Source organism: Diceros bicornis, chromosome 8, assembly GCF_020826845.1.
Source record: "Diceros bicornis minor isolate mBicDic1 chromosome 8, mDicBic1.mat.cur, whole genome shotgun sequence".
NCBI lineage: Eukaryota > Metazoa > Chordata > Mammalia > Perissodactyla > Rhinocerotidae > Diceros > Diceros bicornis.
Window position 1 is genome coordinate 51,536,604 of NC_080747.1, and position 27,864 is coordinate 51,564,467.

The window sequence follows — 27,864 nt, forward strand, 5'->3', positions numbered from 1 at the left end:
ATCAATCGAATTTTTAATTTTCACACTATGTGCTGATATATCACTCTGTCTCTCTATCTATCTACCTCTGTCTATCTATCCATCTATCTAGAAGACATCTATTGTAGATGCCCTAAAGAATAAAACAGAAGAATAAAGGAAGTGTTGTCATGTAAATAATCTAAATACTTTTTTTGCAAAGAAAGATTATCACATGTAAGGCAATTTTTTGAAAATATGTATTGTGTAAGAAAGACATAAACTCACCAGAAAACTAGAAGGACTCAAGACTTTTATTCCTTCTCTAAGTGTAAGAGTTTAGCAGTATAGGGTTTGCGTATCCCTCATTTTATCCACTTTGCAATTTGACTATTTGTTAAGAGTTCTTTACATAATTAACATATCACATTTTATTTTCCTATCATTTTCCACATCCTCACAGACAGTATTCCTTTACCTTCATGTAGATTACTTTTTTCTTGCTTTTTCCCCTTCATATGTGTTTATTTTTCTTGACCATGAAAATCCCCCATCAATTTTATGATTCTTTCCTCAGTACTATTTGCTGCATTTTACAAGGACCATAAATTCCAACTAATTCTAGTATTTAGCTTTTTTTAAAACTTTATATTTTGACTTGACTATTAAATTACATGCAAAAAGTATCATTTGAATTCAGACAACTTCTCGCAAAAGCAAGATGCTAGACTTCATAATGATATAATGGCTAGGAAAATGTTTTAAATACTGTAGAAACATCCATAAATTAATCATTTAATCACTATCCTCAGCACGAAATCATTATTTCCTTTTATAGACTGATCAGCCAGGGTTATGTAATCAATTTCTGTTCCTAGTTTAATGCAAGATTCTCATCTTGAAAAATTGCTATTTTTTCTTCTTGTACTTTCTGAATATCATTTTGAATCTAGACAGTTCATACTTTATGTTGATGTCACAAAAAATAAATCAATCAGAAAAAGCCAGAACAAATTACAAATTTGAAACAAATCAGTTAGGAAAGAAATGCATTTCTCAAAAAACACTTCTTAGAGGAGATGGAAACTCAGTTTAAAATCTGGTGAAAGAAATTTTATATAAAAACCACATATGGTGCAGATAACTTTCTTCAATTTAATGCTTAAAAAGTATTTAAACTTTAAAAACGAACTACTGCAGCTCACTTTCTGTAATGTTGATACTTGATAAATGTCCAGCCATGGTAGCATTAAATCTAAGACTTTTTAGGAGTTACTTGAAGTTAACAATTTTTGTGGAAATTGAGGCTTGGTCTGGAATGTCAGATACTGAGAAAAATCTAATTATTTTGATTTTTTTGAGTATGTTTGCGAGGATTTTACAGTATGTGTACCCTGAGAACTTAGAAAAAAGCAGAAACCCAAAGTCAACAAAATGTCTGTTCTGAATAAAATGTTTATTTTACATGATAGCCATGCCTTGAACAGCTGGATGAAAATTACTCCTTCTTGGTATTTAAGGTATTTATAATTCAAAAAACACACTTTGCAGTCTAAACAGGCCAGCAAGTCAAAGACAACTAAAGCAAATATTTATTAAGCACCACATTTTAAAAATAAACAGTCATTTCCTACATCTAGTTCATCAGAGAAATATCTTTCAAAGAAGTTAAGGTTATGCAAGCTAGAAAATGTTCTCCCAAAGGAATACAACTCTTAGTGACTGTTCAATACGCTTTCAATATGTTAATGGAAGATTCATATGTAGAACAAATGAGGTTGAATGATGTTACATAAGAAGCCTGAAATCACACCTTTAAAGCTAGATTTTTCTGATGTGGGAAGACAGTTCACATTTACTGAATGTGACATCTAGATACTGTGAAGGAAAATCAACATATGACTAGTATTGCCAGCAGCTGAGTCAAAACTGAAGGAAAACAATTTTTACTATTCTTGTCTAGCTCTTTAACAATTTTATTAGTTTCACCTTAGGTTAGGGAGTAAATGGAGGATAATATAAAGTATTCACTGAAAAAAGTGGCAAAGTTTGTGCAATGTTTTCTCTCATGGAATTAAAGAAATGCTGTGAGCATGAATTCAACACGGATAAGAACATCTAGAGTGATTAGAATGATTCTTAGTGAATTACTCAAACACTTTCATATCATCTGGGCTACTCTTGAATGTGTCCCTCAGTTTTATCAATCAGAAGCAACTATAAACTCAACTGCCTGCATTTTCTTATTCTCAAGAGATAACCACTTGATTTACCTGACCATCCAACAATTCAAATTATTTTGGCCAAGACATGATTACCTACAGCATTCTCTTGCAATCCAGTCATTCCATAATCTACAAACTTATACTAATATTATATGAACTAAATTCGACTTGATTCAGTCAAACCCATCCTATTTCATTGTGAGGCCTGCTGGCAAGGATGTCATCACTGACCAAAGTCCACCTGATGTACTAATGAGGTGACAAGCTTATACCCTTGAACTGAGATTTGAGGCCGGGGAATAGAGAGAAGTTACATTTAATGCCTCCTCCCACCCAGATACCCGCTGTTGACAAAAACAAGTTATAAATTACTCATTAAATTATTCTTACCACATGATAGGTTGAATTATTAATTCAGTCATAGTTTATCTTTTACCAGAAAAGAAGCCCTCTATATTGACTTACTTAAAATTGAATATTTGAGGGGAAACTATGGGGGAATTAGTAGCTCAAGCAGAACTGTATTCCTTACTCCCTAATAATTATTCCCTAATAATAATTTCAAGATCTTCATATGAAACATAGATGTGTTTTCATGTGGTTGTATAACAGGTCATAGTTATTCTAATTTTGATAAATGGCTTTATCAAAAAAAAATTCATTTCATGCATTTTTATTATAATAATAATAGAAACAATAAGAAAAGCCTATTTCAATCTGCAAAGAAATTTCAGTTGTGGCGTCAGACAAACAAACAAATAAGCAAATAAAACTTGCCTGATGACATGCTAAATTAATGAATTAAACAAAAAAACTTGAAGTAAACAAAATTAAAAAATATAAATTTGAGCTATAAAAATTGCAGTGTGTGAAATTATAAGATAAAAACGTTTTGCTACAAATGGATTTGAGCCAGAAATACATTTTTAAGGAAAAAATTCAATTAAAACATATCATTTTCTTTCTGTCCATGGATGTGTCTGCTAAGAAGCCTTAGCTTTGATTTATTTAAAACTAAAAAAAGCATTTCAAGGTGTATTCTAGTGTAAGTCCTAACCCTCTGGTTTATGGGATGTTCCCTCACAGATCTTAGGCAATTTAGCCCTCAGCTGTGGAGATAATTGACAGAGCTGGGCCTAAGGTACATGATTTGGTTGGACATTACACTTACCTGCTTGATTTGTGGTTACATTTACAGACACATACTGGCGGGCTCCTGGGCTCAAGTCGGACACTCCATTCACTGCCTCAATCTCAAAGGTATAGTTTGTGTGAGCGAGCAGATCCACCATCATGACAGAGGTGTTTCTCAGGCCGATTTGCCGGGGGAGGTACCTGACATGACCGCCACACTCGTCACACACACCTGCATGGGAGTTGCACTTCTTGCATGCAATATAATATGACACATCTTTCCTTCCACCAGTGTCAGCAGGAGGAATCCATTCCAGAAAGACACTAGTTTCATTAACATTTGAGATGGCATTCCGAGGAGCTGAGGGGGGTCCTGGTTTGCAAAGTAAAGTAAGAAAAACATAATTTAAGATGATAAAATTAGGCATTGTTTGCTACACAAATCCCTGGTCTGAAGGGAAAAAAATAGATTTTCAATAGATTTGCAATCAATCTTTTAAGTAGGGAGGATGCAAGAGTTATGAATTTGTAATAATCTTTGAAAAATCGTGTGATAGTTTTGCAGGGACATAGTGGGCATTATATCCTATAGAAATGACTTATCTTGGCATTGTTATAACACTAGTTCAGTTGAAGCAGATGTTTTGCTTCATGTAGATGTAAAGAATTGTGAAGTAAAACTATGTATACAAAAATAATGTTAGATAAAATTATATATTCAAAAAGTGGCAAGTCTTTTGGCAAATCTGAGGAAAAATTCTCCTTGGGGATTGAACTGATTACCTCCTCATTGATACTTGTCCCTGAAACCTGGGAAGTTAACATGAAGGATTTACTAGCAATGAACACAGGTAAAAATAGGATTTTTCAGTGTGGCTCTGGACTACAAATCTGCAGTAAAAAAATAGCCTTAGCTTACCTCAAAATAAATTGCGTATCTACTGATAAATCACCAACAGAATTTGGAACCTCTCTCATATGTCAAGAAAGAACTAGAATTTAGGTAGTTGGTCAACATTACAGCCTATAACAAAATTTCACTTACTTTGATATTGTTTTAGTATTGTGGTTCTGCAAGTTGTGAATTTTACTTAATTGAAATTTGAAATTTATTTCAAAAATAACTCTCAAAAACACTACAAGAGGAAGAATGAAAGTGTTCAGATCTTGAAGGATCAGCAGTCATATATAAATAATAAATAATGTCCATTTGTATATTACTTTATTTCTGAAATTAATAAGTAGCAAACTAAAGAGAATTGAAATCGATTACATATCAATTGTAACAAATGTACTGCTTTAGGAGGGGATGTTGATAATGGGAGAGGCTATGCATATATGCGGGCAGAGGATATATGGGAAAGCTCTGTATTTTTCTCTGATTTTTGTTGTGAACGTAAAACTGTTCCGAAAAAGATTACAGTCTTTTAAAAAATTAATTACATAATGTCAACTCTATAGTCGATTTTCAGATATTTAGAGTTACAACTTCAGTCAGCTGTTAATGGTATACGTTCAGATTTTTCTCAAACAGAAAATACATTTACATTTGTTTCAGACTTAATTTGTACAGATTTCCTGACAGGGAATAAAATGGAATATGGTGGTAGTTGAATGGGTCATAAGAATAAATTAAGCTACTTAGGATGACATAGCTTAGCTAGCTTAATGCACATTGTCTGTTCTAAATATAGAGATTAATATTAATTTCTACCTAACATTTATTAAGCCATGATTATCAAGGACTAAATTTAAAAAGTGATAAGACAACTACCTAGTATTTATAAAATGTCATTTAAATTAAAGGAATCCGTAACCCAAGAGTTGCCATTACTAATAAAACAATCCCCGTTTTGGTTTTGGTTCAACTCTGTGAACTTTGCCATACGTACAACTTCACACACTTGAATATAAAACAGTCACTTTTAAATTGAAACAATTTCTTAAGATGGAAATACAAGTATTATTTTTTCTATAATTTTTAGCATATTTAATAGTGGAAAGTTATGGAGAAAATGTAATTTTGGATCAAAATGTTACAAGTTTACTTCTGAGAAAAAGGTAAAATATACCTGAAATATATCTAGTTCAGAAAGATATCAAACAGAAGTTTCTGCCTACTGAAAAATACCCCCATTTAACACCTTTCCTCTAAATCTGTAACAATCCATCAGAATCTGGCTCTTCCTTTTCTTCTGGGTGGGAACACACATGCCTCTTAAAGTCAAAACAAAACTCAAATGCAAGTGAAGCCCTAAAATAGAGGCAAAAAGTAGAGGCTCAGACTGACACACACCTAAAAAATAATGTGATGCAATTGCATTGCCCCACTAAGAGATGTGATGTATGAGCCAAAGCAGAGCTGTGAGAAGTACCCTTGATTTAAGCAGATTCATTAGAAGCTTGGTTTTTATTTTTGTCTGATTCCTTTTCCTATAGGTATGTAACATTCTGTTTTCCAGATTTTACATATATATTTTTTTCCAGAAAAAATGGTGAAAGGAATTGGAACAATAAATTTAATTCCAATGAGCCAAAGGGAAAGCAAATTCAAGATTTTCATCTGAACATCAATCAAGCCATCTGTTCAAGGGGATCACATGCAGCATTTGTGGTACTATGAATGCAACTAAAACAGAACACACCCTCACAGATTATATATTAGAAAGATCTTCTACATGAGTCCCAATAGTCTCTTGAGAAATGCATACAAATTAGGGTTCTTTTGAGATACAGCGTTAGAAATTCACACACCTGGAGACAGAGAAAATGTGAAGCTTTACTATGGACTCAGGTCCTAAAAGAGTGCTGAGCAGTCCTTGCCACCAGAGCACAGGCTCTCCCCCCAGTTCCCAAACCTAACAAATTTACAGAAAGGGAGGTTCACATTTATGCTAAGAAAGAGAAAGATCATGACTGGACTACGTAAAGAAAATAATAATTAGAAAATTAATGAAAAGTAAAAGATAATTCAAGACACGGTTTTCTCTCCCTAATTTACCATTCTATTGTCTAGTCAACATTTTCCTCCACTATTTGGGCATTCTTTTGCTCTGATTAACTGAAATAATCTCCACTGCAATCAAAATGCATCACATTCAATCATAGTTTATATCTCCTCTATTCAAATGTGTCCTGCCAAAAGTGTATATAATAATGTCATTTACTCATTTGAAGAGAAATTCTTTATAATTAGTAATCATCTAACCCATAAAATTATCAGTCTTGTGATAAAAGAATGATCTCTACCAATGTAAAGCTGATTAATATCAATGATTTGAGGAATTATGAAAATGTGTTTCACTGACACTATGAAATTTAGACACTGAAATTCCGAGAAAATTTCAGTTTGTGATTATTTAATTAAAGGAATTGTATGTCTCTTTACATTTAATACTAATGAATACTAAATTTCAAGAATCTTTGTCATCATCTTTGAGAGTAACTACAACTTACTATAAGCTAAAATAGTAAAACAAGACAGGTCATAGAAATTGAATGTTATGGGGAAAGGGGATTCACGTTTCTTCCCTTTCTTTTTCTGTATTCGTCTGATTTGCTATAGAGACTATAATTGTGGAAAAAATATGAAAATATTGCAATCAAGCAAACAAATACATAAATTTGTTCCCTTCTCAGAAATATGTGGAACACTAGAAAAACAAAAGCGCCAAAAGCACTGATGGATGTGGAGGCCTCCACTGCAATGTGGAAATCAGATGTTTAATATTCATCACTCTAATTATATGATCATCCAATCACATAGTTAATAACAGTTAAGGACACTCACTAATAAGAAACATGACAACTGCTTGAAAATCCTAGCTAAAAAATTGGTTTTATGTTTGACTCTTAAATCTGATTTTCCAAGCCCCAGTACCCAATGTTCTTGTAGTGTTTCCTGCCTTCTTTCACGAATGACCTTCTCATTGGCCTTAGCAGCTTACTGGGGCAGGTTAGAGCCAGGTGGCAAAAGTGCCATTGACTGTACGGTTATGTGATCAGAAAACTGGATTGGGAGAAGGAAAAAAAAAAAAAAAAAAACTTTTACTGTGAACAGGGAAATGAATTTATCAAGTCATGTTTGGCTATCATAAACAATAAAAGATCACAAAATAAAAGGAAAAATTCTATATCTGTATCTCAGATGTTGAATTTGAAATTAGGGAACACTATTAGCGTCTAATAGTGAGTGATAAAAGAGACTCAAACTTTTCAATGCTTTTTCAAAAAGATCGAAATTTGGTGAAATACTATCTTGGAAGATGAAACATTATGCCTGTTTTAGGGGAAACGGTAATAGAATGTAACAGGCTCCATCATGCTCTTTTTTCAAACTGGTGAAAGTTAGCATCACCAAATATCCACGGGTTTCCTTACTTGTGCATGCCATTGTGGGTGGATCAGACTCCTTCCTGAAATAATCCTTTTCACAGACACAAGAGGTTGAAGCTTCCTCATGGGTATAACTGTGAGGTGGACATTTGCTGCAGCTCTGGCTGTGAGGTGAGGCTTTGAAGAACCCAGGTCTGCACACTGTCAAAAGAAATAAGAGACTAAGCTTTTCCCTGGAACAGACGCAGTGTTTGTTTTGTGAATCAGGTCATTATTTTGACTAACATACACAGATTACATATAACAAAATCTTTGCAGTAATTTCAAAAATTTTTCATAAGCTTCTGAATCATAAATACCAAGCTATTCATTCAGATAATCAAATATTTAAGTATTTAAATTAAACGTTTGAAATGTATATATTTTCAATGATTTATATGCTACAGGAGCTTATAAAAAATTATATTATGAGGTAAATACTTATATGTATTTCTGAAGCAGTGCTTTAAGTATAATTTTCATTTACTCTATTATTAATACAACTTATGTTGAAGAAATGTAAATTTTCCACTATGTTTATAGAATAGCATGGTACACAGTAGATGCTCAAAATTTTGTTATTGAATTAATAAATAAATTAAATAGTAGATGCTAAGAGCTTCACAAATTCTGTTAGACTGGGGAGAATGCATGAATGAGTGGATGTATCATTCACATCATTATACTGATTTCAGGAGGAGTCAGATTTCAGGCATTTATTTTACATTTTACTCCATTTTAGAACTTTTCTTTGAATTAAGAAGCATCTATTCTCATATCAATCATACTTATACTATACAAATTGTAATGATCTATATAGATAGAAAGTGTGTCTTATTCAATTTTGAATTCACAGTACTTAACACAGTATTTGACCAGAATAGGTGTTCATAAATTGTTACGTAACGTATAAATAAATAAATGGCGTGGAAAGAAGATTGTAACTGAACTATTTAGAATCACATAAAGAAAATGTTCTCTGGATATTTTTGTTAACATTTGTGTTGGTGGTCAAGTAAGTAAGCGCTAACAAAGTAAATCTTTTTATTCTGTGGATTCCCTAGATTTTTGTATCTTTCTTTCTTCTCAATGTCTAATAAAGCCAAGCTTTTATTCCACTTGCCCAATATAGGCCAATAGAAGACCACCAAAATGATGGTTTGATAACCTTTTAAGGCTTAGTTTATATAAAGCTAATCAATCATTTCTATTTTTATCTATTTTCAAAATTCACTACATATATTTATGAGCATTTATTCAAGCATCAATGAACATTTGTTAAAGCTCAAAGGTGAACTTGTATTTCAATAGAAATTTTTGATAGACATAATGAATTGGGGCTAATTTTCATGTGCTATAAATGATCCAGGGTTTTAGGAATCCACGCTAAGGCTTTCTGCCATCACCATGAATAATCAGGAATTGACAAAAAGGAGAAGGTACTTTTTTCGGTAGATCTAATTATAGCGATAGTAAAGCCTTAATGCTCTTATAAATTCAGAGAGAATGTGAAGGTATTCCAAAGATAAGAAGAGCTTTTTGATAGTATTAGGAACATTCTTGTAGTTAAATGATTAGGAGAAGATTTAGAATATTATTTTTCTTATAATAGGATTGCTGTAGCAGCCAATACCATTCTTAGCTTAAGTTATCCAATTTTTCTTCTTTTATCTTCTTCAGTAAAACCATTCTCTCTTTAAACACTATTTGCTTTCAAAGACATGAAGTGTCAATCCACATATTATGTGTATTTGGAATTCACTTATCATTCATGAAACAAAAGTCATTTCTTTTTAATGAGTGCCTTTTAACTTAAAAGTTTTATATGATATCATATATAACACTGTTATTCAACCTTCCACAGGAACTTTGGGAATAGGAAATAATATAAATGTAAGTAAAAAGTAAATAAATATATCTTTCTGTTCAGTAGATCAACAAAATGCTTTCAGCAGGTGTGGTGGGCCAGAAATTTTGCTGGGTACTGGGTTACAGAGGTAAACAAGATAGACATGGCCTTGCCTTTATGAGTCTTAAAAGTACTACATGAATAATTATCAATATGATTATGCTTGGAAAAGGAAAGAGCATGGGAATGAACATTGACACCTAATTTAGACTGAAATGTCAAAAAGACTTCCCTCAGGAAGCTCAGTCTCTGCTGAGATGTAAAAGATTAGGAAAATTATCCAATGTGAGCAGGAGTATTGCAGTACATTAGAGGCGAAAATCCTTCCAAAGGACCAAAAGAGGTGGAGAACAAATAGGGAGACGGGGGAACTAAAGAATTGATCAGGGAGATAGTAGGAATAAAGCTGCAAAGATGAAAATTAGACGTGCAAGAGGACACCAGGTCACAAACATCTTTTATTATTTGGGACTTCATGGGTAAAGAGAGGTCATTACGAAGTTTTAAGCAGGGAAATAATAAAATCAAGGTGGTGTTTAAGAGAGAATTTCATAGCAGCATGGGATTGGAGAGGAGCATGGATGGAGGCCATTGGCCCTTTTGTTTCTGTTGTACTGGTCCAGAAAGAGACTCTGTTGCTTAACAAGAGTGGTCCAAATGGTGATAGATAAAAGTAGGTGAATTCAGGAGATGAGTATGAGGTAAAATCAACAAGATTTCATGATGTATTTAATGGTCAGATGAGTGAGTGGGAAATCCTAAGAACGCCTCTAAGGTGTTTGGCTTAAACTGCAGGGGAAACACTGGTGCCATTCTCTCAGACAGAGAACACTAGATACAAAATGTGTTTAGGGGAAGGTAATGATTATGTTTAAAGCTTATTTAATTTGAGGGGGCTATAGAAATCCAAATAGAGGTACAGAGTGGAAAACTGTGGGTTTCAATGTTGTTCAAGAAAAATATCACAAAACCATAATTATTCACTGCCTTCAATTCATGGCCCCAAATCCAAATGGGACATACAATGCTGCTAGACAATCTTAGTATTATTTCCTTAGTTAACTTCAGTTCTCAGCAGGAATACCATTATTTTGTAAATCCTCCTTTTTCTTCTAATTCCTTACAAGCTCTGTTCCTTTGTGACTCCTAGTTGGTATATCTGTCTGTGTGCTGAGAAAATAGACGTCGTCAGAGAGGAACTTTCTTATTTTCTTTCCACCAAATCTCCAAACCAATATGCACATGTCCCCACTCTCTCTACCTTTCTTTCTGCTAAAATGGAAATATGTCTTTGCTCCTTCAGAAAAATATATTTGAATTAGGAACCCCATCTCTACTCTCTGAGACTAATCTTTCAAGTGTCTGCTATCTCTTTTACATACTCAGTCTCTCTCTCTCACTTCTCTCTCTCTCTCTCATCTAGTAATTCACATGAGCCCAATACAATTTTCCAGAACTTTTCAATGGAAACAAAGTAAGATGAAGCAAAAACAAATAACAACAAAACTACCAATCTCACTTGATCCTAATTCTCCCTGTAGCTACCAAACAGTTTTGTTCCCCTTCAGAACACAATTTCTTAAATTATTTTTTCATACATGCATCTCTAGTTCCTCATTTTAAATCACACGTTGACACACTCTACTCCACTGACACGGCTTTTGTTAAGATTGTAGTCATCTCGTTTCCATACTTCTCAATAGCATTTGATCATGTCCTCCTTTGGGAAACTCCAGTTAATTTTACTACAAAATGCTAGCATAACCTCCAAGTTTTCACACAATATTTAAGAAACCCTTGAAATGTGGTCTCCTACCACACTCCCTATCTCTGTCCATACTAATATACTTATAATTTCCTGCACTTGAGGATATCCTCTCTCTGCCTCTGAATATTGCAGGAAAAGCATTCCAGGCCAAAAGACAAGAACAATAAGTTAGGGGAAAAAAGTTTGCACCCCATGGTAAGGGATTTGCCTTTAATCTGAGTGCATTTGGAAGATACTATTGGTATTATTTATTTTTTGAGGGCACTAATTTCTGTCAAGCACTGTGGCAAGGAATATTTGTACTGTGGTGAGAAAATAAAAAATAGACACCACACCCTGAAGCTATACCATATTTGGGGAGACAGAAAATAGGAAAATAATCAAAAGAAGCAAAATTGATTTTTTACATTTTAATCATGACAATATTATTTAGGTAAGTAGTAATTTTTTTAATATTTTATAATAAAAATAAATTTAATAAGTAGTAAAATTTCTTTAAATTCCAATTTTCATTCAAAAATAAAGGAAGCTTCTGAAACAAAGTTATTTCACACAACACTCATACATTATCTAAATAGTATTTGGAAAATACTATGCAAGTCCGTTTAAGTTGGGCAAGGAGTAGGAGACAAAAATGTATCCTACCTTAAATGCTTCATGAGACTATTTTGGCAATCTTCTGGAGGGAAGGAAATTATTTTTAATAATTCCTATTCTGTCCATGCTTCAGAGCTCATTTAAGTGCTACCTTTTCCATAATGCTGTGTTGATCCTCAGGATTACGTATGCTTTCCCTCCACATCCTTTAGAATTTTGAACCACTTATTTAGTGTCTCTCTTACGGCAGATAGCAAAATTTTTGTCATAATTGTGTGTGTTTAAATTCCCATGTGCTGCCAACTCTTATAAACATTCTGGAAAACAGAAACTGTTCATTTGATTTTCATCATATGTAACACAGTATTTTGTACTGAGTACATGTGCATCAGTATTTATTGTGTAAATAGTACATTTGGGGCCCTCTCAGGGTCTAAATGGCATAGCAGGAACTTAATAAAAGCTGGTTAACCTGAATTATTTAAATATTAAGTCCTTACAAGTAAAAAATAATGTGTTACATCTACACTCACTACTTTAGAAGTTTTGCACAAACTACCAACACTCTCACTCTCATATTTATCACTTCAAAAACAAGGATGTTAATGACATCTAGTAAATCTAAACAGAAAAACATGTTATCAATATTCAAATGAATAGAGACTTTCACTTGCTAAAATTGTGAAAGGTGCTGCATAACCTGATTAGGAATTTTGTTAAAGTCCTCAAAATTATCAAAAATGGTTAAACTGCCAATTTAGAATGTTTTTATTTAATCTTTTTTTTTTTTCTTTTTGTGAGGAAGATTAGCCCTGAGCTAACATCTGGTGCCAATCCTCCTCTTTTTGTCGAGGAAGATTTGCCCTGGGCTAACATCCATGTCCATCTTCCTCTACTTTATATGTGGGACGCCTGCCACAGCACGGCTTGATAAGCGGTGCGTAGGTCTTTGCCCAGGATTCGAACCTGCGCCAAAGCGGAGCTCACGAACTTAACCACTATGCCACCCAGCAGGCCTAGAAGGTTTTTTCACATTATTTATTGTCAATTAAATTACTTTTAACCTTTCTGAAATACTTTTACCCTTTAAGATCCATCACCCTTGGGATATCTAAGTGAATTCGTTTTATAATTCAAAGTCAACACTCCAGGAGCATGGTCATCATGAAGAATAAAAAAACAAAGTAAATAGAAAATATTGTTTTAGTAATAGAATATTATAATTTTCCTCAGAATTAAAATGTACAGACCATTTTTAAATATACATATATAAAAGAGAAGAAATGGAAAGTAAAAGTGCACAGACTGTTGTTGTCTACAGTGTTCATGATATAATTAACCTTCAAAAATGTTAATCGAATGTATCCAATTATGCTTTGTTAAGAATGACAGAAAATCACTATGAAGAAGATTTTTACCACAGTTCTATCATATGTGAATTATCAGAGGACATAAAATAAGTCAAATTTGCTTTTTTAAAAATCTATTTATAGATTTTTCAAAATGAGGTGCCCACAAGATAGCTTAGCCCAAATGTAAAAAATGTGTTTATTAAGAAAAACAGCATAACACAACATGCCATAAGAAAATTCAACTCAAAATATATTCAATAATATTTATGCCAAAATTTAGCAATGATAGTACATTTAGCCTCATATTTAAAATATCTAGTCAATATAAAAATATAGGTATTGTGTTAAAACACTGATACAATTAAAATAAATTTTAAACACAGAACTCTGAAATTTGGCAACACCTCTTCAATGTTTGCAAACAGAAACAGGAGAAAGATCCTATTTAAGAATCTGAAATTGCTTGCTAATTAGAATATAAGCTTAAATTATTGAAAGCAATAAGGCTAATTCTAATATTAGAAAATAATATCAGAGAAGAAGAATACTATTAATAAATACATTAAATCTCTCTTTCTACAGATATATTTTTAATCTAAGCTCCCCAAATATTAATAGAAGCTCAATGAAATTATACGATATTTATAAATGAAGAGTAAAATTAACTAGGTTACATAGCCTTCACATATTCGTTCATTCAAAATATGTAATAAACGAGGCCTATGTGTCATGAACACTACTGGACACCGGACATACAAATATAACTAAAACATGTTCATTGCCATTATGCCATTAAATAACTCAGTCATGTGTAGTGATAGCTTACATGTTGTCTGGCACATATTTAGGCATTTACTAATTGTTTAATGGTGTTTAATATTAATATACCCATATTAAAAAGGCACTCAAAATACAACTAGAAAATAACATCCATTGTGTATGTGTGTGTGAATATATGTGTGTGTGTGTCTATATATATACTGACAACAATATTGTGGACCATCAATAACAGACTATACATACATATATACGTACGTATATATATTTATAATAGAGTATCATCCAATTATAAAAAAATATAGATATGTGACTTTAGAAATTGTTTAGAATTGTATTACTTTCACATTTTTATATTTCTAAATCTATATCTTTTATAGAAGTGCTTCATCATGCAGCATCAATGATCAGTTCTAATACTGACCTCCAAGAAATTATCACCTCCTCTAGAATTCAGAAAAGAACAGAATATCCTTACATTCAGTAAAAATATATTATGCACCAATATCGCTTCCTCTTTTATTCTTAAGATTAGAATTTATATACTTCATAACTAATAGCTAGCAAAGTTAAAAAAGATACTTAAAATGTAGAATATACTGAAGAAAATATGTATAGATATAACCAATTTACCAAAAAATGTTTGTCAAGCTCAAGTAAAGCACCTTGATTCAATTACTATTTATTTCAAAATTATTTATTGACAAATGATGTTGCTTCTTAAGATAAAATGGTTAAGTTAAACTAATTTCAGTTTTACATGTCTAAATAACGCGAGTAACACAGAGTATTCATGGAAAGACATCTGGCTGTGATGTGATAGTGTCTCCCTCCACCATGGCAACAGGGAGATGCTTGAAATATAGTAACTAAACCACTAGGCTCACTTTGGCTTGGAATGGACTGACACATGGTCCCTAGCTGTGCACAAATGTAAATCACAATACTACTATTTTAAGTTTACCTAATTGAATCTCCTCTAAAATAAAAACCACATCATTTCAGCAATTCTTTAAAGGCTTCCACAAACAATCTGCATAAGGATGAATATTTATCTATAATAATAGAATCCATGGTATCTCTCAAAGCAGAAGTATTTTTCCTCCTTAATTATTGTCTGATTGGAGTCCTCTATAGTAATAAATTGCTACAGATAATTTTAAAGTATTATTTTAATAATTAGTTTTACGATTATTATTTAATATTTTCCATATCTCTATTATTTAATATTTTCCATATCTCTATAATTTCAATACACACTTAAGATACTGAGAAACTTTGCTCTCCCAAACAAATATGTCAATTCAGATATCAGCACACTTCAATAGTAGCGTGTGTAAGATACATATGAGAGTGTATGTATGCATGCAAAACGTTTTTGATATTTGGTTACATATTTTCCACTTCATCAAAAATTTTAATTAGATGATAAAGTTTTGGGAGTTAGCAAGAAGTATTTCTATTGTTAAAATGAACAGACTTGAAAAGAATACTTAGAAAGATCAGGAAAAGTTAGTTTAAAATATGTTTGCATTAAGAATTGTACCTTTTTTACTCTCAAACATTATCCTTACTTTTTCATAGATACAAACAAAAAGTACCTACCTGAACAAGTTAATATTGACATCAACAAATACTATGTGCAGTCATTTTATGTCTTATGAACAAATGGAGCTTTTGAACGCTCTTTCCCACAGTCTAAATTCTTCCTAAGTAAGGAAGTATCAGCTATCAAATATGTTAGATGAATCCAGTTCTCAGTGAATTTGCACTTTAGAAAAGCAGAAAATAGAAATTAAGTTAAATCAAATTAAATGACTTTTTAATTTTATACGGTAAATCTTCTGGTACTTTCCTTTATTATGCCTTCAACTGGTGAAAGCATTAAAGCCAAAAAATCCAGGGGATGGCTAAATTATAAAACATTGCAAAAATGGACTTTTACATAATTCTTTTTAGAGCACCTAAACTTAGCATTATGCCTTGCAAATATTTTCAACATATTTTCAAGGGTTAATTGGCTGTAGAAAATGTATAATTCTTTTATATCTTCACAAGCAAAATGAATGTCTATAATTATTTTGTAACTTTAGAGAAAGGCATAAATCTGTGGTGTTGAGAATGAATTTATTATGGAAAATTGTATGAAAGGGGAAATTGGTGGATGAATGCTATCTCACTAAAACCTGATGCAAAGTTTAGTATTTACGTATTGATAATAAAACATACATCTTCTCTAAAGCAAAATGTATCCAAGTATCCCACTTGGAACGTTCTCTCATGATAGGCAAAGATAATTTTTCTCTACAAGTTGATTAAATCTGATGATATCTGGACCTTGTCACTTTGTCTCATATTGAATATTATAAAAAATTAAATATTGATGCAACATCATGAAATAATCTTGTATCAGCCTTTAGTATTTTTCTTCACTATTGAATAGTTCAATCCAGGTGCTTTTCTGAACAACATTCATGATACGAAAAGTTTATTGCTTTGATAGGTGGGATGTACAGTTTAAATATTAAGCTGGATGATTTATCCTTAATTGAAAGACAAGCTTATGGCCTGTGTATTTGACTTGAAGTATTCATTATTTCTAGAATCAGGTAGTGAAGCCTGGTTTGTTTAACTCATGTCTGTATGGTCATAAAATGAGTCTAGTTATGAATCATGAAGTGAATGTGTTCCAGTTAATTCAATAAAACTTCCATAAAGGGACAAAAGCATCCAACATAACAATTGTTATGAGAGTATACGCAAGGTCTGGATCAGGGTCTTGGCCTTGACAGCTAAGGGTAAAAATAGTGTTTTCTGTTGTGAACATTTCTCCCTGTACCGTTGGGCATTACATCTTAGTTTACTAACTCAGAAGACAATACTGCCTGTGCAACAAAATTATATCTCCTTTGATATGATGAAAAATTTCAGATTAAATGTGTGACGTTTTGGAATAAAGAATAAACCACTCTAGGTAGTATAAATGTATTGGTGATTATATTTTCTCTTTAAAAATCATGCAACCACTACAACAACAGGAAAACTTATTCCTCAATCCATTTAGACAATTACTGCCCATATTGATTATCACTCAAGTTTAACTAAAACATTAGCAATGCAATTATTTAAAAAGCATAGCTAGATATAGAGAGATTAACTATAACAGGGGTTTTAAAACTATAATTTGCCTTAAAACAAAAAAAATATTAAAAATTTTCCCTGATTATTTGTGAGAAAGTGTACTTGGAGAATACAACTGTAGCTCATGTGTTGCTATGAATATAGACACAATGAAGCAAGTATAAAGAATACATAGGAAGGGCAGTTGTTGTAAACCAATTTTCTCCAAATTGTACACTGAGAATTAAAATGAATCAAGCCATTTTGCAAATGTTCATTCCATATCTATGAAATGTTGTTCTTTTAAATTGAAAGTCTGTGGGTTAGGAAAAGCAACTGGCTAGAGCAGTTCTTTTGGCAAAAGCAGTCATCTATTTGCCCCTAATTTTCAGTGCACAAGTGTCCTACCAGGTCTCAAATTCAACAGTTTCAGATGTCAACATTAGGGGCATAATTCTTTACTCAGAATGGGAAAATCATTCCCAAAACAACTTGTTAAAGACTGTCCTTTAATAATTTACCTTATTTTTAAAACCTTCACCAGGCAAACTCTCAAATGTATTTCATAGCATCATATATTATTTTTATTTGTCTATATTTAGCTCACATATATTTTTCTTCTTGTTTTAATATGGTCAATGCTATAGAATTACTCCATCAATCCCAAGAGTTTATTTTTATGTCCTAGCTATCTGGCAATCACCATTTCAAAACCAGAATGGGTCTTGGCTTTTTTTCAGAAGCCAGAGCAGGAAGAAAAAGAAAGCCAGAAAAACAATGACTTGAAATGGTTGATCTCAGGGATGATTAGAAAGCAGGTTCTCTATCTCATAATAGGGAACTTAGATTTTAAGGTTATAATCTTAACCCAAATTAGATTATATTTTAAAGCATATTTTTTTCCATTGTCACTCTCTGATTACCATTCTTCTACCATCTCACCACTCTCTCTTTTATAACCACATGACATAGAGATAATAATAACAGTAGCCATACTAATAAAACAAACTGACATGTATTCAGCATGTCCACTAGTGCCAGTAAGTGAGGGGACCTCTACACAGACCCAGATCATTTAATTAACACAATAATAATACTGAAGTCAGTGGTATTAATATTTTCATTTTACAGGTACAAGGGTAAGCAACATGCCTAAGTTCTTACAACCAGCCAGTAAGTGGAGAATCTGGGAGTTCAGAGGAGGTGGGTCTGGTGACACAGCTAAGCTTTCCCACCATTGCTCTGCTGCCTCCCTGGTAGGCCCTGAGGCACTACCTTTCTTGTTCCTGGATAATAGCCACTCTCTGCCTAATTAACCATTCTTGAAGGTTGAGCATTGTGGAGAACATTTTGAGTGTATTCTATGCAATCTCAGGTAATCCAGATTGCTCTCAGCAGGACCTGAATTCACTGCTTTTTTTTCCTTACTGTGTTCTCCACGGTGCCTGTTCTTAGCTCTTTCAGTCCATATGGGCACACACTATCTCCTCTTTGGTTAGAGGAACATGGACTTCAAGGTCACAGAGACTTGAGTTCAAATCTTAGCAAGATCACATTGTATCTATATGACCTTTGAGAAGGTACTTGACAACCTTGAGACTAAATTTCCTTATCTGTGAAATAGTAGCTCCTTTATGGATATTTGTAAAGGTTTAATTGGAATACAGGTGCATATGTATATATATCGGTGTGTGTATATATATACACACACAGACATATAAGCATATATGTTATGTAAGTCACACACACCCATATATGTGTAGCACAGTGCTTGGCAGGTAATAAGCACTCAATAAATGATAGCTCTTTAAAACTCTTATGATGATTACTATGATTAACATGACAATAGTCATCAAGTTTTAGTTGCCTTTGTGTTCATCCACTTCAATTCAAAACAGATTAATATCTCACAATCACAGGACTGTAGAGCTGGAAATGGCCTTAGAAGTGACTGTCACATGCCTGACACACACTTACTAGGCTTGTATATGATGCTCAGCAGTAACTCCTCTCACCTCCCTTTGTTTTCTCATTGAAGGAACCACACTAACACTCCAGTGAGAGTAGAAAACTTCATGATGATAACCTAAAATCTAAATTAAGAAAGAAATTTCAGGACTTTTAACTACTTAACCAAGACAAAAATAGATTAAATAACCTGCCTAAGATCACATAGAAGTTCAGGAGTGGAATTTTGGCCCTTGATTCCAATATTATATACTTTTTCAAATATGTTATTCAACTATTCTCAGAAGGATAATAACTCACTTTTAAGACAAAAATAAACCTCATAGAACCACATGCCATGGGAGCATTTTTGTTTGTTCGCCTTCACCAATTCCATTGTGTCTGTTACCTCAAATTTCTCACAACTGACATTACTGGTGTTCTCCATTCCAGACTTAGATGGTCACCACACTATGGGCATATGAAAATAGTCTGGAATTGGTATAAACGATTCAAAATGTTCACTTCGTTAGAATTTAAAACTTTAAGAGACTGCCAGTATTTACAAGGTTTATCTTTTTAGTACAATCAGGCATAAATTTTTATAAGGCTAAAAGTTGACCCATGATAATTTTTCCTTCCTCCAACATAAAAAATCTCAAACATTAGATTATCTTTGTCTCTGTGGGCTTCTAGGGATGTAGGATATATTTGTTTTCTTATAATTTTGTAGCATAATATCACAATTTTAAGGAAACACTTTCTCCTAAGAGACTATAATTTGAATAATATGAAATGACTAACCTAAAAATTATAGATGATAGGGGCCAGACTGGTGGGGCAAGCGGTTAAGTGTGCACGCTCTGCTTCGGCGGCCCGGGGTTCGCAGGTTCGGATCCCGGGTGCGCATCGATGCACCGCTTGGTTAGCCATGCTGTGGCGGCATTCCATATAAAGTAGAGGAAGATGGGCATGGATGTTACCTCAGGGCCACTCTTCCTCAAGAAAAAAGTGGAGGATTGGCATTGGATGTTAGCTCAGGGCTAGTCCTCCTCACAAAAAAAAAAACAAAAAACAAAATTACAGATGATAGAGGCTGATGAAAGCATGTGTGAGTGTGTTATAGCATCTCAAGATTTGTGTCCTTTTTATCTTTTGGGTTTTTTTACATTTTTACATCATGAACCTACCACAATGACATATTTTTACAGCATAAAACCTACAACATTGATATTGAAAGGAGAGCATTTATTATGGACTAAATGTTTGTGTCCCCTTAAAGTTCATATGTTGAACCTCCAATGTGATGGTATTTAGAGATGAAGGCTTTGGGAGGTAAGTAGGGATAGATGAAGTCATGAGAATGGGACCATCATGATGGAATTAGTGGCCTTATGAGAAGAGGAGGAGATCTCTCTCTCTCTCTCTCTATTTCTTTGTGCATGCAATAGAAAGGCCAAAGGCCAAGATGGGACATAGTGAAAAGGCAGCCATAGTGAAAAGGCAGCCATTTGCAAGCCAGGAAGAGAGTCCTCACTAGGAATTGAATCAGTAGGCACCTTGATCTTGAACTTCTCAGCCTCCAGAACTATGAGAAATAAATTTCTGCTGTTTAAGCCACACAGTCTATGGTATTTTGCTACAGCAGCCCAAGCTAACTAATACAGTCTTACTCAAAGAAATATATATGCACGCATTAAGGTGGGGGGGGTTGTTTGTTTTGGATGATATTGATTAAATCTATCTTTTCAAGAATTATCTTTATGAGATATCTTTGAACTCTATAGTGTCTCAAGAACATCCCTCAAGCGTATATGGATTAATGTACTATCAGTGTTTAAAAAGAAAAAAAAAAGGTATTTTATGTGATAACCAGTTGCTAGGATTAGTTTTTACATCTTAACGATATCTGTATGGTAATGGTAAGATTTTGTAAATGAGACTACATCAAATGATTTTTGTAAAATACTAACTAACTTCCGAAAATTGCAATTTATCATGCTGTAAAACGTGTCTTTGTGTGTGTCTCAATAAGATACTCAGAGTCATTTAATACTTGGAGACACTCTCTGTCTCCAAGTCTGTAGAAACTTACAATCTTATAAGATAATAAAAGAGGTAACAATTTCAAATGCTTTAAGAAAAGTTTTGTAAATACTATCTGTCACGGTGAGTAATTTACATGAGATTTTCAGGCAATCAGTTCTATTCCTATAGAACATCATTCCTTAGTATCTCAGACTAATACTTTGATTTTTAAGTAGTGCATGCTAAATAAGAAATTATTTTGCATAAAGTTATTTATTTCCTCAGCCTTTGACAAAAATAATCTATCTTTCCAATTACTTGACACACATTTTCTTTTCTTTACTGCTTTTTTTCCCTAGTGCATTTCTCTTCTACTGTATATGTCAGCCTAGCATGTAGTGTGGGGGTTTCAGATACATATGTACAATTGGATTAATTTATTTTACCAAAGTTTACTGAGTGCTATGTGCCATGTGCTGTTCAGAGGTATGTATAAGTAGGTACGTATAAAAAGAAGTCTGATGGGTGCTCCTATAAGCATTTATGGGGTGGGATAAATGCATTTGCAGGCATTTCCAAAAAATAGGACAAATACTCAACGGTGGAGAGTGGAACGGGGTCACGGTAGGCAACCTGAATGAAGTGATGCCTATGTTTAAACATGAAAAAAAACATCACTTAATGGATGAAGTATGGCCAGGTTGAGTCTCATTGAGAAGAAGATGATTGAGAAAATATCTGAAGGAGTTAAAGAAGTTATCCAGGTATGTATCTGAGGTAGGCAAAGAATGACTCTAATTAGGCAGCATGCCAGGTATTTCATAGAAGAGAAAAGAAGCCAGACTACCTGGAGCAGAGTGAGTGAAAGAATGTGGATTAGGGAATGTGGTCAAACAGGTAAAGGGCAACAGATCATGAAGGGCCTTGAAAGCCTGTGTAAGAACTTTCACTTTTACTCAGAGAAGTGACATAATATGATTTTAAAGGATCACTGTGGCTTGTATCTTGAGAACTGACTTTAGTGGATAAAGAAGGAAAGCAAGGAGAACAGTTAAAAGGCTACTACTATAATCCATCAGCAAGATGATGCTGGTTTGGTCCAGGGTGGTAGTAATGGAAGTGGTGTGAAACCCCTGCATGCTGCGTATAATTGAAGGTAGAGCCGACAAGGTTTGCAGACTGATTGGATGTGGGGAGTAAAATAAAGAGAAGAATAAAGTATGATTCAAGAAACTAAAAGGATGAAATTGTCTTCCTCTGACACAGGGAGGTTTGCAGATGGTGCAGGTTTTCAGGGGACCATCGGGAGATCAGTTTTGGACACGTTATGTATAAGAAGTACGAGATATTCAAGTAGAGATATCAACTATGCAGCTGGATAGATGAGTCTGGAGTTTGAGAGAGAACCCTGGGCTGGAGTTAGAGTGAACATTTAAGGCCATGGGACTGAATAAAATCTCCATGGGAAAGAGTGCGCATGGAGAAGAGAAGAGGGCTCTCCACACTCAATATCTAAGACACAAAATTCCAGACACTGTTGGTTGTCTTTGGCTGGGTGCATAGGATACAAAGATACTACTAGGAGACTCAAAGCTTTTAGCTTTTTATTTACCGATTATTGTATCTTCAATGTCCAGGCAATTTATTAAGACAAACTTTAATTACATTTCTTCATTTAAAAGCCAATAAATCCATCAGTTAAATAATATCATCTTCATTTTACACTGAAGTCAACTACACTCCTGAAACATACTCAAGAACAAAGCTGAGATTCAGACCCAGCTCTGTTCAGTAAGAAGTCTGTCCCCCAACCTGCTATTATCCTTGAAAGGATTCTGGTTCTCTTAGCTTCCTTTCCAAGGAATAAACAGCCCCACTTTCTCTCTCCAACTTTCCTTTTGGTTTCTGAAGGAAAATCCATACTTGGTTAGACTAAGTGCCACCTAGCATTGTATCTTCACAATTTTTATTTAAAGATGACCAAAACTAAATGATATCTTACATTGTTTGGGAAACATTTGCACTTTTCCTTTTGAAATGTAAAATTCTTCCAGCTCATGATGGCATTTTTATCAAAAGTTTGGTGGAATTCAACAAGGCCAAAATTAAAAATCATTTTTTGGAAAGTCGTCTTTATGATATGATACTTAAAACTTCTTATTAAAAATGCACTAAATCTGAGGCTGGCCTGGTAGCGTAGTGGTTAAGTTCACGCACTCTGCTTCAGCGACCCAAGGTTTGCAGGTTCGGTCCCAGGCGTGGACCTATGCACTGGTTATCAAGACATGCTGTGGCAGGCATCCCACATATAAAGTAGAGGAAGATGGGCACGGATGTTAGCCCAGGGCTAATCTTCCTCAGCAAAAAGAGGAGGATTGGCAACACATGTTAGCTCAGGGCTAATCTTCCTCACCAAAAAAAAAAAAAAAAGCACTAAATCCATCATTAACAGTAGTTACTATTAAGAATATTTAACATATCAGCAAGCATGGCATTGCCAGTGATAGGTGAATATACAGAGAAAATAAGTATAAGAAATAAATTTATGTCATGAACTATATTAATTTTAATAGACATTTTAAATATAAAGGCTGTATGCGTTATATAGATTTTACAATGAATCACTTAAACATCAACCAATATATCATGAACATGAAACATAAATGAGTACACCTAACCTTTTCAAAATTTATCCTGTATGCAAACATTAAAAATTAATCTATAGGCGAAATTTGGAAAAAAAACACTGACTTTTCAAAAGCCAGATGTGTGCTGGTTTACTAGAACTGAGAGTCTTCAGTCCTGTGATCAAGCATGCCATGCAGATTTGGCTCTGAGCCTGCAGAGAAAGAGAGATTCTCAAATTATGGTGTGGTTTGGACAATTGGAGTAATTTGTGGTTAGAAAATATGACATTTGGGAGAACTTATTTTGATGATTTATGTCACATGTGTTTGCTCTGCCCACATTTAGGGCTGTAGTCTAAAGTAATAAGAAGTTACAAATGTTATTCTTAAAAGCAATTAAATATTTTTGATAGATTTTCATTTATGTAAGCACATAAATAGTAGGAATTTTTAATTTTTTTATAAACTATTCCTCAGACATTGAGTATTTAAAGTTGAAATGGAATCATTCCTAATTCTGATAAATCATATTTTATAGTGGAGTATTTAACATGAAGATTTCTGAGCATTTCTGAATCTTTCACACTTGTGTGTGTTTGTTTTCTTACAGTAAACTGAAACTGTGCCTAGAACCAGACATCAACTGAAACAACTGATACTCTTTGTGTAGTCTTTTAAATCATTTTACCATGTATTACAATTTTGTCATGAGAAATCAAAAGAACCCAGTGGGAAACCACTTGTTATATTTATCCATATAATAAAAATCAATACTTGACATTTATTGAGTGCCTATTACACACCAGACCGTGTCATAAATGCTTTCCATACACTGTATCACCACACTTTGCCTCCAGTGTCATCTCTTACCTCATGACTCGTCTTCTCTATATAACTCTGTACATTCCCCCTTTATTGATCCCATCTCCCTCACTTCCACAACTCCTGAAAACTTACTATTGTGATTCTTGGTCTACTTCGAATTATCAGCAAACTTTCCTGTATCTTCAGTCTCTTTTCATATTCTCTTTATCTTTTTTGCTCTAATAAACACATGATTTTCTCCTGACGACACTCACCGTCCAGTGTTAGTGCTATCTCTCTTACATGCCCTCCTATCAGTGGGCTTCCATATGGGGTAGCTGTCCCCTTGCACTTCACTGCTCTTTCCAGACCATTCTCCCTATGGTGGATTTTATTTTCCATAATGGCTGCTGCAAGATCTCTTATGGTATCTTTTTATTTAACCTACTTTTTTTTGCGAGAACATTTAAATCCCACTCTTTTAGCATATTTCAATTATACAATATAGTGTTATCAACTATAGTCACCATGTTACCTTTGAGAGTAAAAGCAAAGGATGAAACCTGAAATGTCAAAGTTTTTGTTTCATATCCTAGTCCCCACTGTATTTTCTTCTAACATTTACATTTATTTTTTTGTCTAAGTTTCTACCAAAATTAAAGGAAGCTGAGGTTGTGAAGTAAGCTTTATAGAAATGCCAAACCTAAACTATTCTTGTCCTAATTATTTGAGAGTCACTGTTGCTTAGGTTTGCCTAACGGGAAAGCAAAAGTAAACATTTCCCTTCCTCTTCTTTATGTAATCCAGCTACCATTCTCACCCTGACGAATCCATTTCCCTTTGCCTGCCATAAACATGTTACAAAGCACTAGCCTGCAGCAAGTTCAGCAGCAGCTGTTCAGCCCACTGTCTGTGCTTCTCAGATTTAGAGCTGCCACAGCTTGATTTGTGAAGCTCTGATTCTGAAAATCATTATGTCACTTAACTTTTCCCTTCATTTTAAATGTCATAGTCCATCTAAAAATTCTTTTTAGTTAACAAATAGTTATTTGGAATTTAAACCAACAGAAAAAGGTCTCAGATCTCACTAACTTATTTAAATTTGCCAAGAATGCTGAAAAATCTGAAGTCTGTCCTGGCACTGCCTCTACTGTGTTCTGGATCTTCCAAGGAGGCTCTGGTTCTTTTGTGTCCCAATTCTTTGAGAATATTACAGGATGAGGATTCTCTGCTTCCTCCCTGGTCAACTGGCTTCTACTAGGTAACTGATAATTGTAAATGAACTACATAAATATACATATTATCAATAATTGCACCTGAGTTACCCAAAGTCAACACCCTCTTATACTTCTCTCATCATTTTCATCTACCTTTCATACTGGTAAGCAAAAGACTTCTCTGTATTTAAATATAGTTAAAAGAGCAATCTTGACCCTTTCCAAATCTAGTGTGGCATCAAAATTAGCTATCTGGAGTACTGAGATTGCAAGTCAATTGTCTAATAACATATGATCTGAGCTTTGTGGTTAGTGGAGAACAGGTTTAAAGTGTCATCCAGTTCATCTAATATTTACATTACAGAAACCTCTGTGCCTTCTTAATACAAATGTATGCATGACACAAGATTTTTAGTTAGGATTTCAGAACCAGCAAAGGCGCTGGTTTAGTTCATGATTGACTTATAGCTGTTTATATCACACCACCATCATCTACCCACGAGAATTTCCTCACCCAGATCGTGCGATCTGTTCTTCATTAACTCTTCACTTTTATTTCCTGTTCAACCAATTCACTGCAGCTGAAATGATTCAATATAAGTTATACAACAGTCTAAATAAGGTGGTCTCACATTACACATTTTATTTTAAATCACTCACTCACTATAAGTGATACCCCGGGAATTGAGAATGTTTCAAAGGAGTCTAAAAATCACGATCAATGAAAAGAGGCAAAAGGTATAAAGGAAAAGCATCATCAGATGGCTGCTAATTTAGGATCAGTTGGTGGATTTAATTTTTTTCATGATCTGTCTTCTCCACTTTTAATATTCAATCACAGAGTACTGGTAATTATACTAATGCTATATATATTATTGTAATATATATTCAATATGATATATCATACACTATATAGTATAACATTTAGTACAATAAAACATAATATATTATATTATACTATGTTACACTACTGTATATTATATTATGCTATATATTGCCAGGAGCCCACAAAAGTAATAAATATTGTGTAAAACAACTTTAAATATTTTTCCTTTGTCTCATGGTTCTTCATGTAAAATAATTCCTAATTATGCCTTATCACACTGACGCAATACATGAGCTTTGAAGCAGCAAAGTATAAAAACAAAGATTATTGGTACTTTTTCACTTGGCCTGATATTTAATCCCTCTTTGCTTTTGTAATGGAGGAGATCTGATTAATTTTCCTATAGTTCTTTGGCTGTTAACCTTTGTAAACAGTATGTCAAAAGATGTCCAACTAGCTAGGATAAAAGACATTTTGAGAGGAACAAAATTGTTTTGCTGTGATGAAAAACATATTTTATAACCAAAGGTGCAAAGAGAAAAGCAATTTTAAATTGAGTTTGCAAATTTCATGCCATACAATATTTTCCTTTATGAAATTATTTAGGTATCAGAAACCAGGAGCTATCAATGTGGAACAGAGGCTTTACATAGATAATAAAAAGTACTTTCCAAATAGCTTTGATGAATTTTCAGATTTCTCTTGATTTTTTTAGTTGCTAGAAGCACCTCCTGAGAAAAAGAAAACTACTGACTAATAGATTTGAATACACAGGATTCCTACAAGCAAGGTTTCAGGTTCAAAGAAGTCTTTTTCCTAACCTAGAACAAAGAAGGGGAGAAATGATGGATGCTCCACTTTCATACTACAAGAGCGAAGGTTATTAAGCCAGCACCATGAAAACTCTTTTGAAAGCTTAGATATAAATATCAAACTATGAAATACCTAGAAAAAATTAAAAACAATTGACTGGAGAAACAACTTGGTCTCCGCTTCCAAGCAAAGTTGTAAACATATGAAAAATCTTACTACTGTCCACATTGCTTTCATTCTATTTTTTCTTTCACTATATTTTTGATTGGCCACGGTACTCAAGGAAGTGTACTAAACAATAGGAGTGGGAATTTCACAGAGAATTTAGAGGAGTAAAATTGAAATAAAATGGATAACATTTTTAAAGGATAAAATACTTTGAAGTGAC

At 33.5% G+C, this 27,864-nt stretch overlaps 1 protein-coding gene across 1 annotated transcript in view; it reads right to left on the reverse strand.

Annotated features, from left to right (window-relative positions):
• The window catches only part of EPHA5 (EPH receptor A5), a 321,239-nt gene that overhangs the window by 151,186 nt on the left and 142,189 nt on the right, over nucleotides 1–27,864 (reverse strand). The window contains exons 4-5 of the mRNA XM_058547172.1: nucleotides 7,698–7,853; nucleotides 3,355–3,690 (exon numbers count right to left, since the gene is read on the reverse strand). Coding sequence (XP_058403155.1) covers nucleotides 3,355–3,690; nucleotides 7,698–7,853 — 492 coding nt within the window. The remainder of the gene's footprint in view (nucleotides 1–3,354; nucleotides 3,691–7,697; nucleotides 7,854–27,864) is intronic.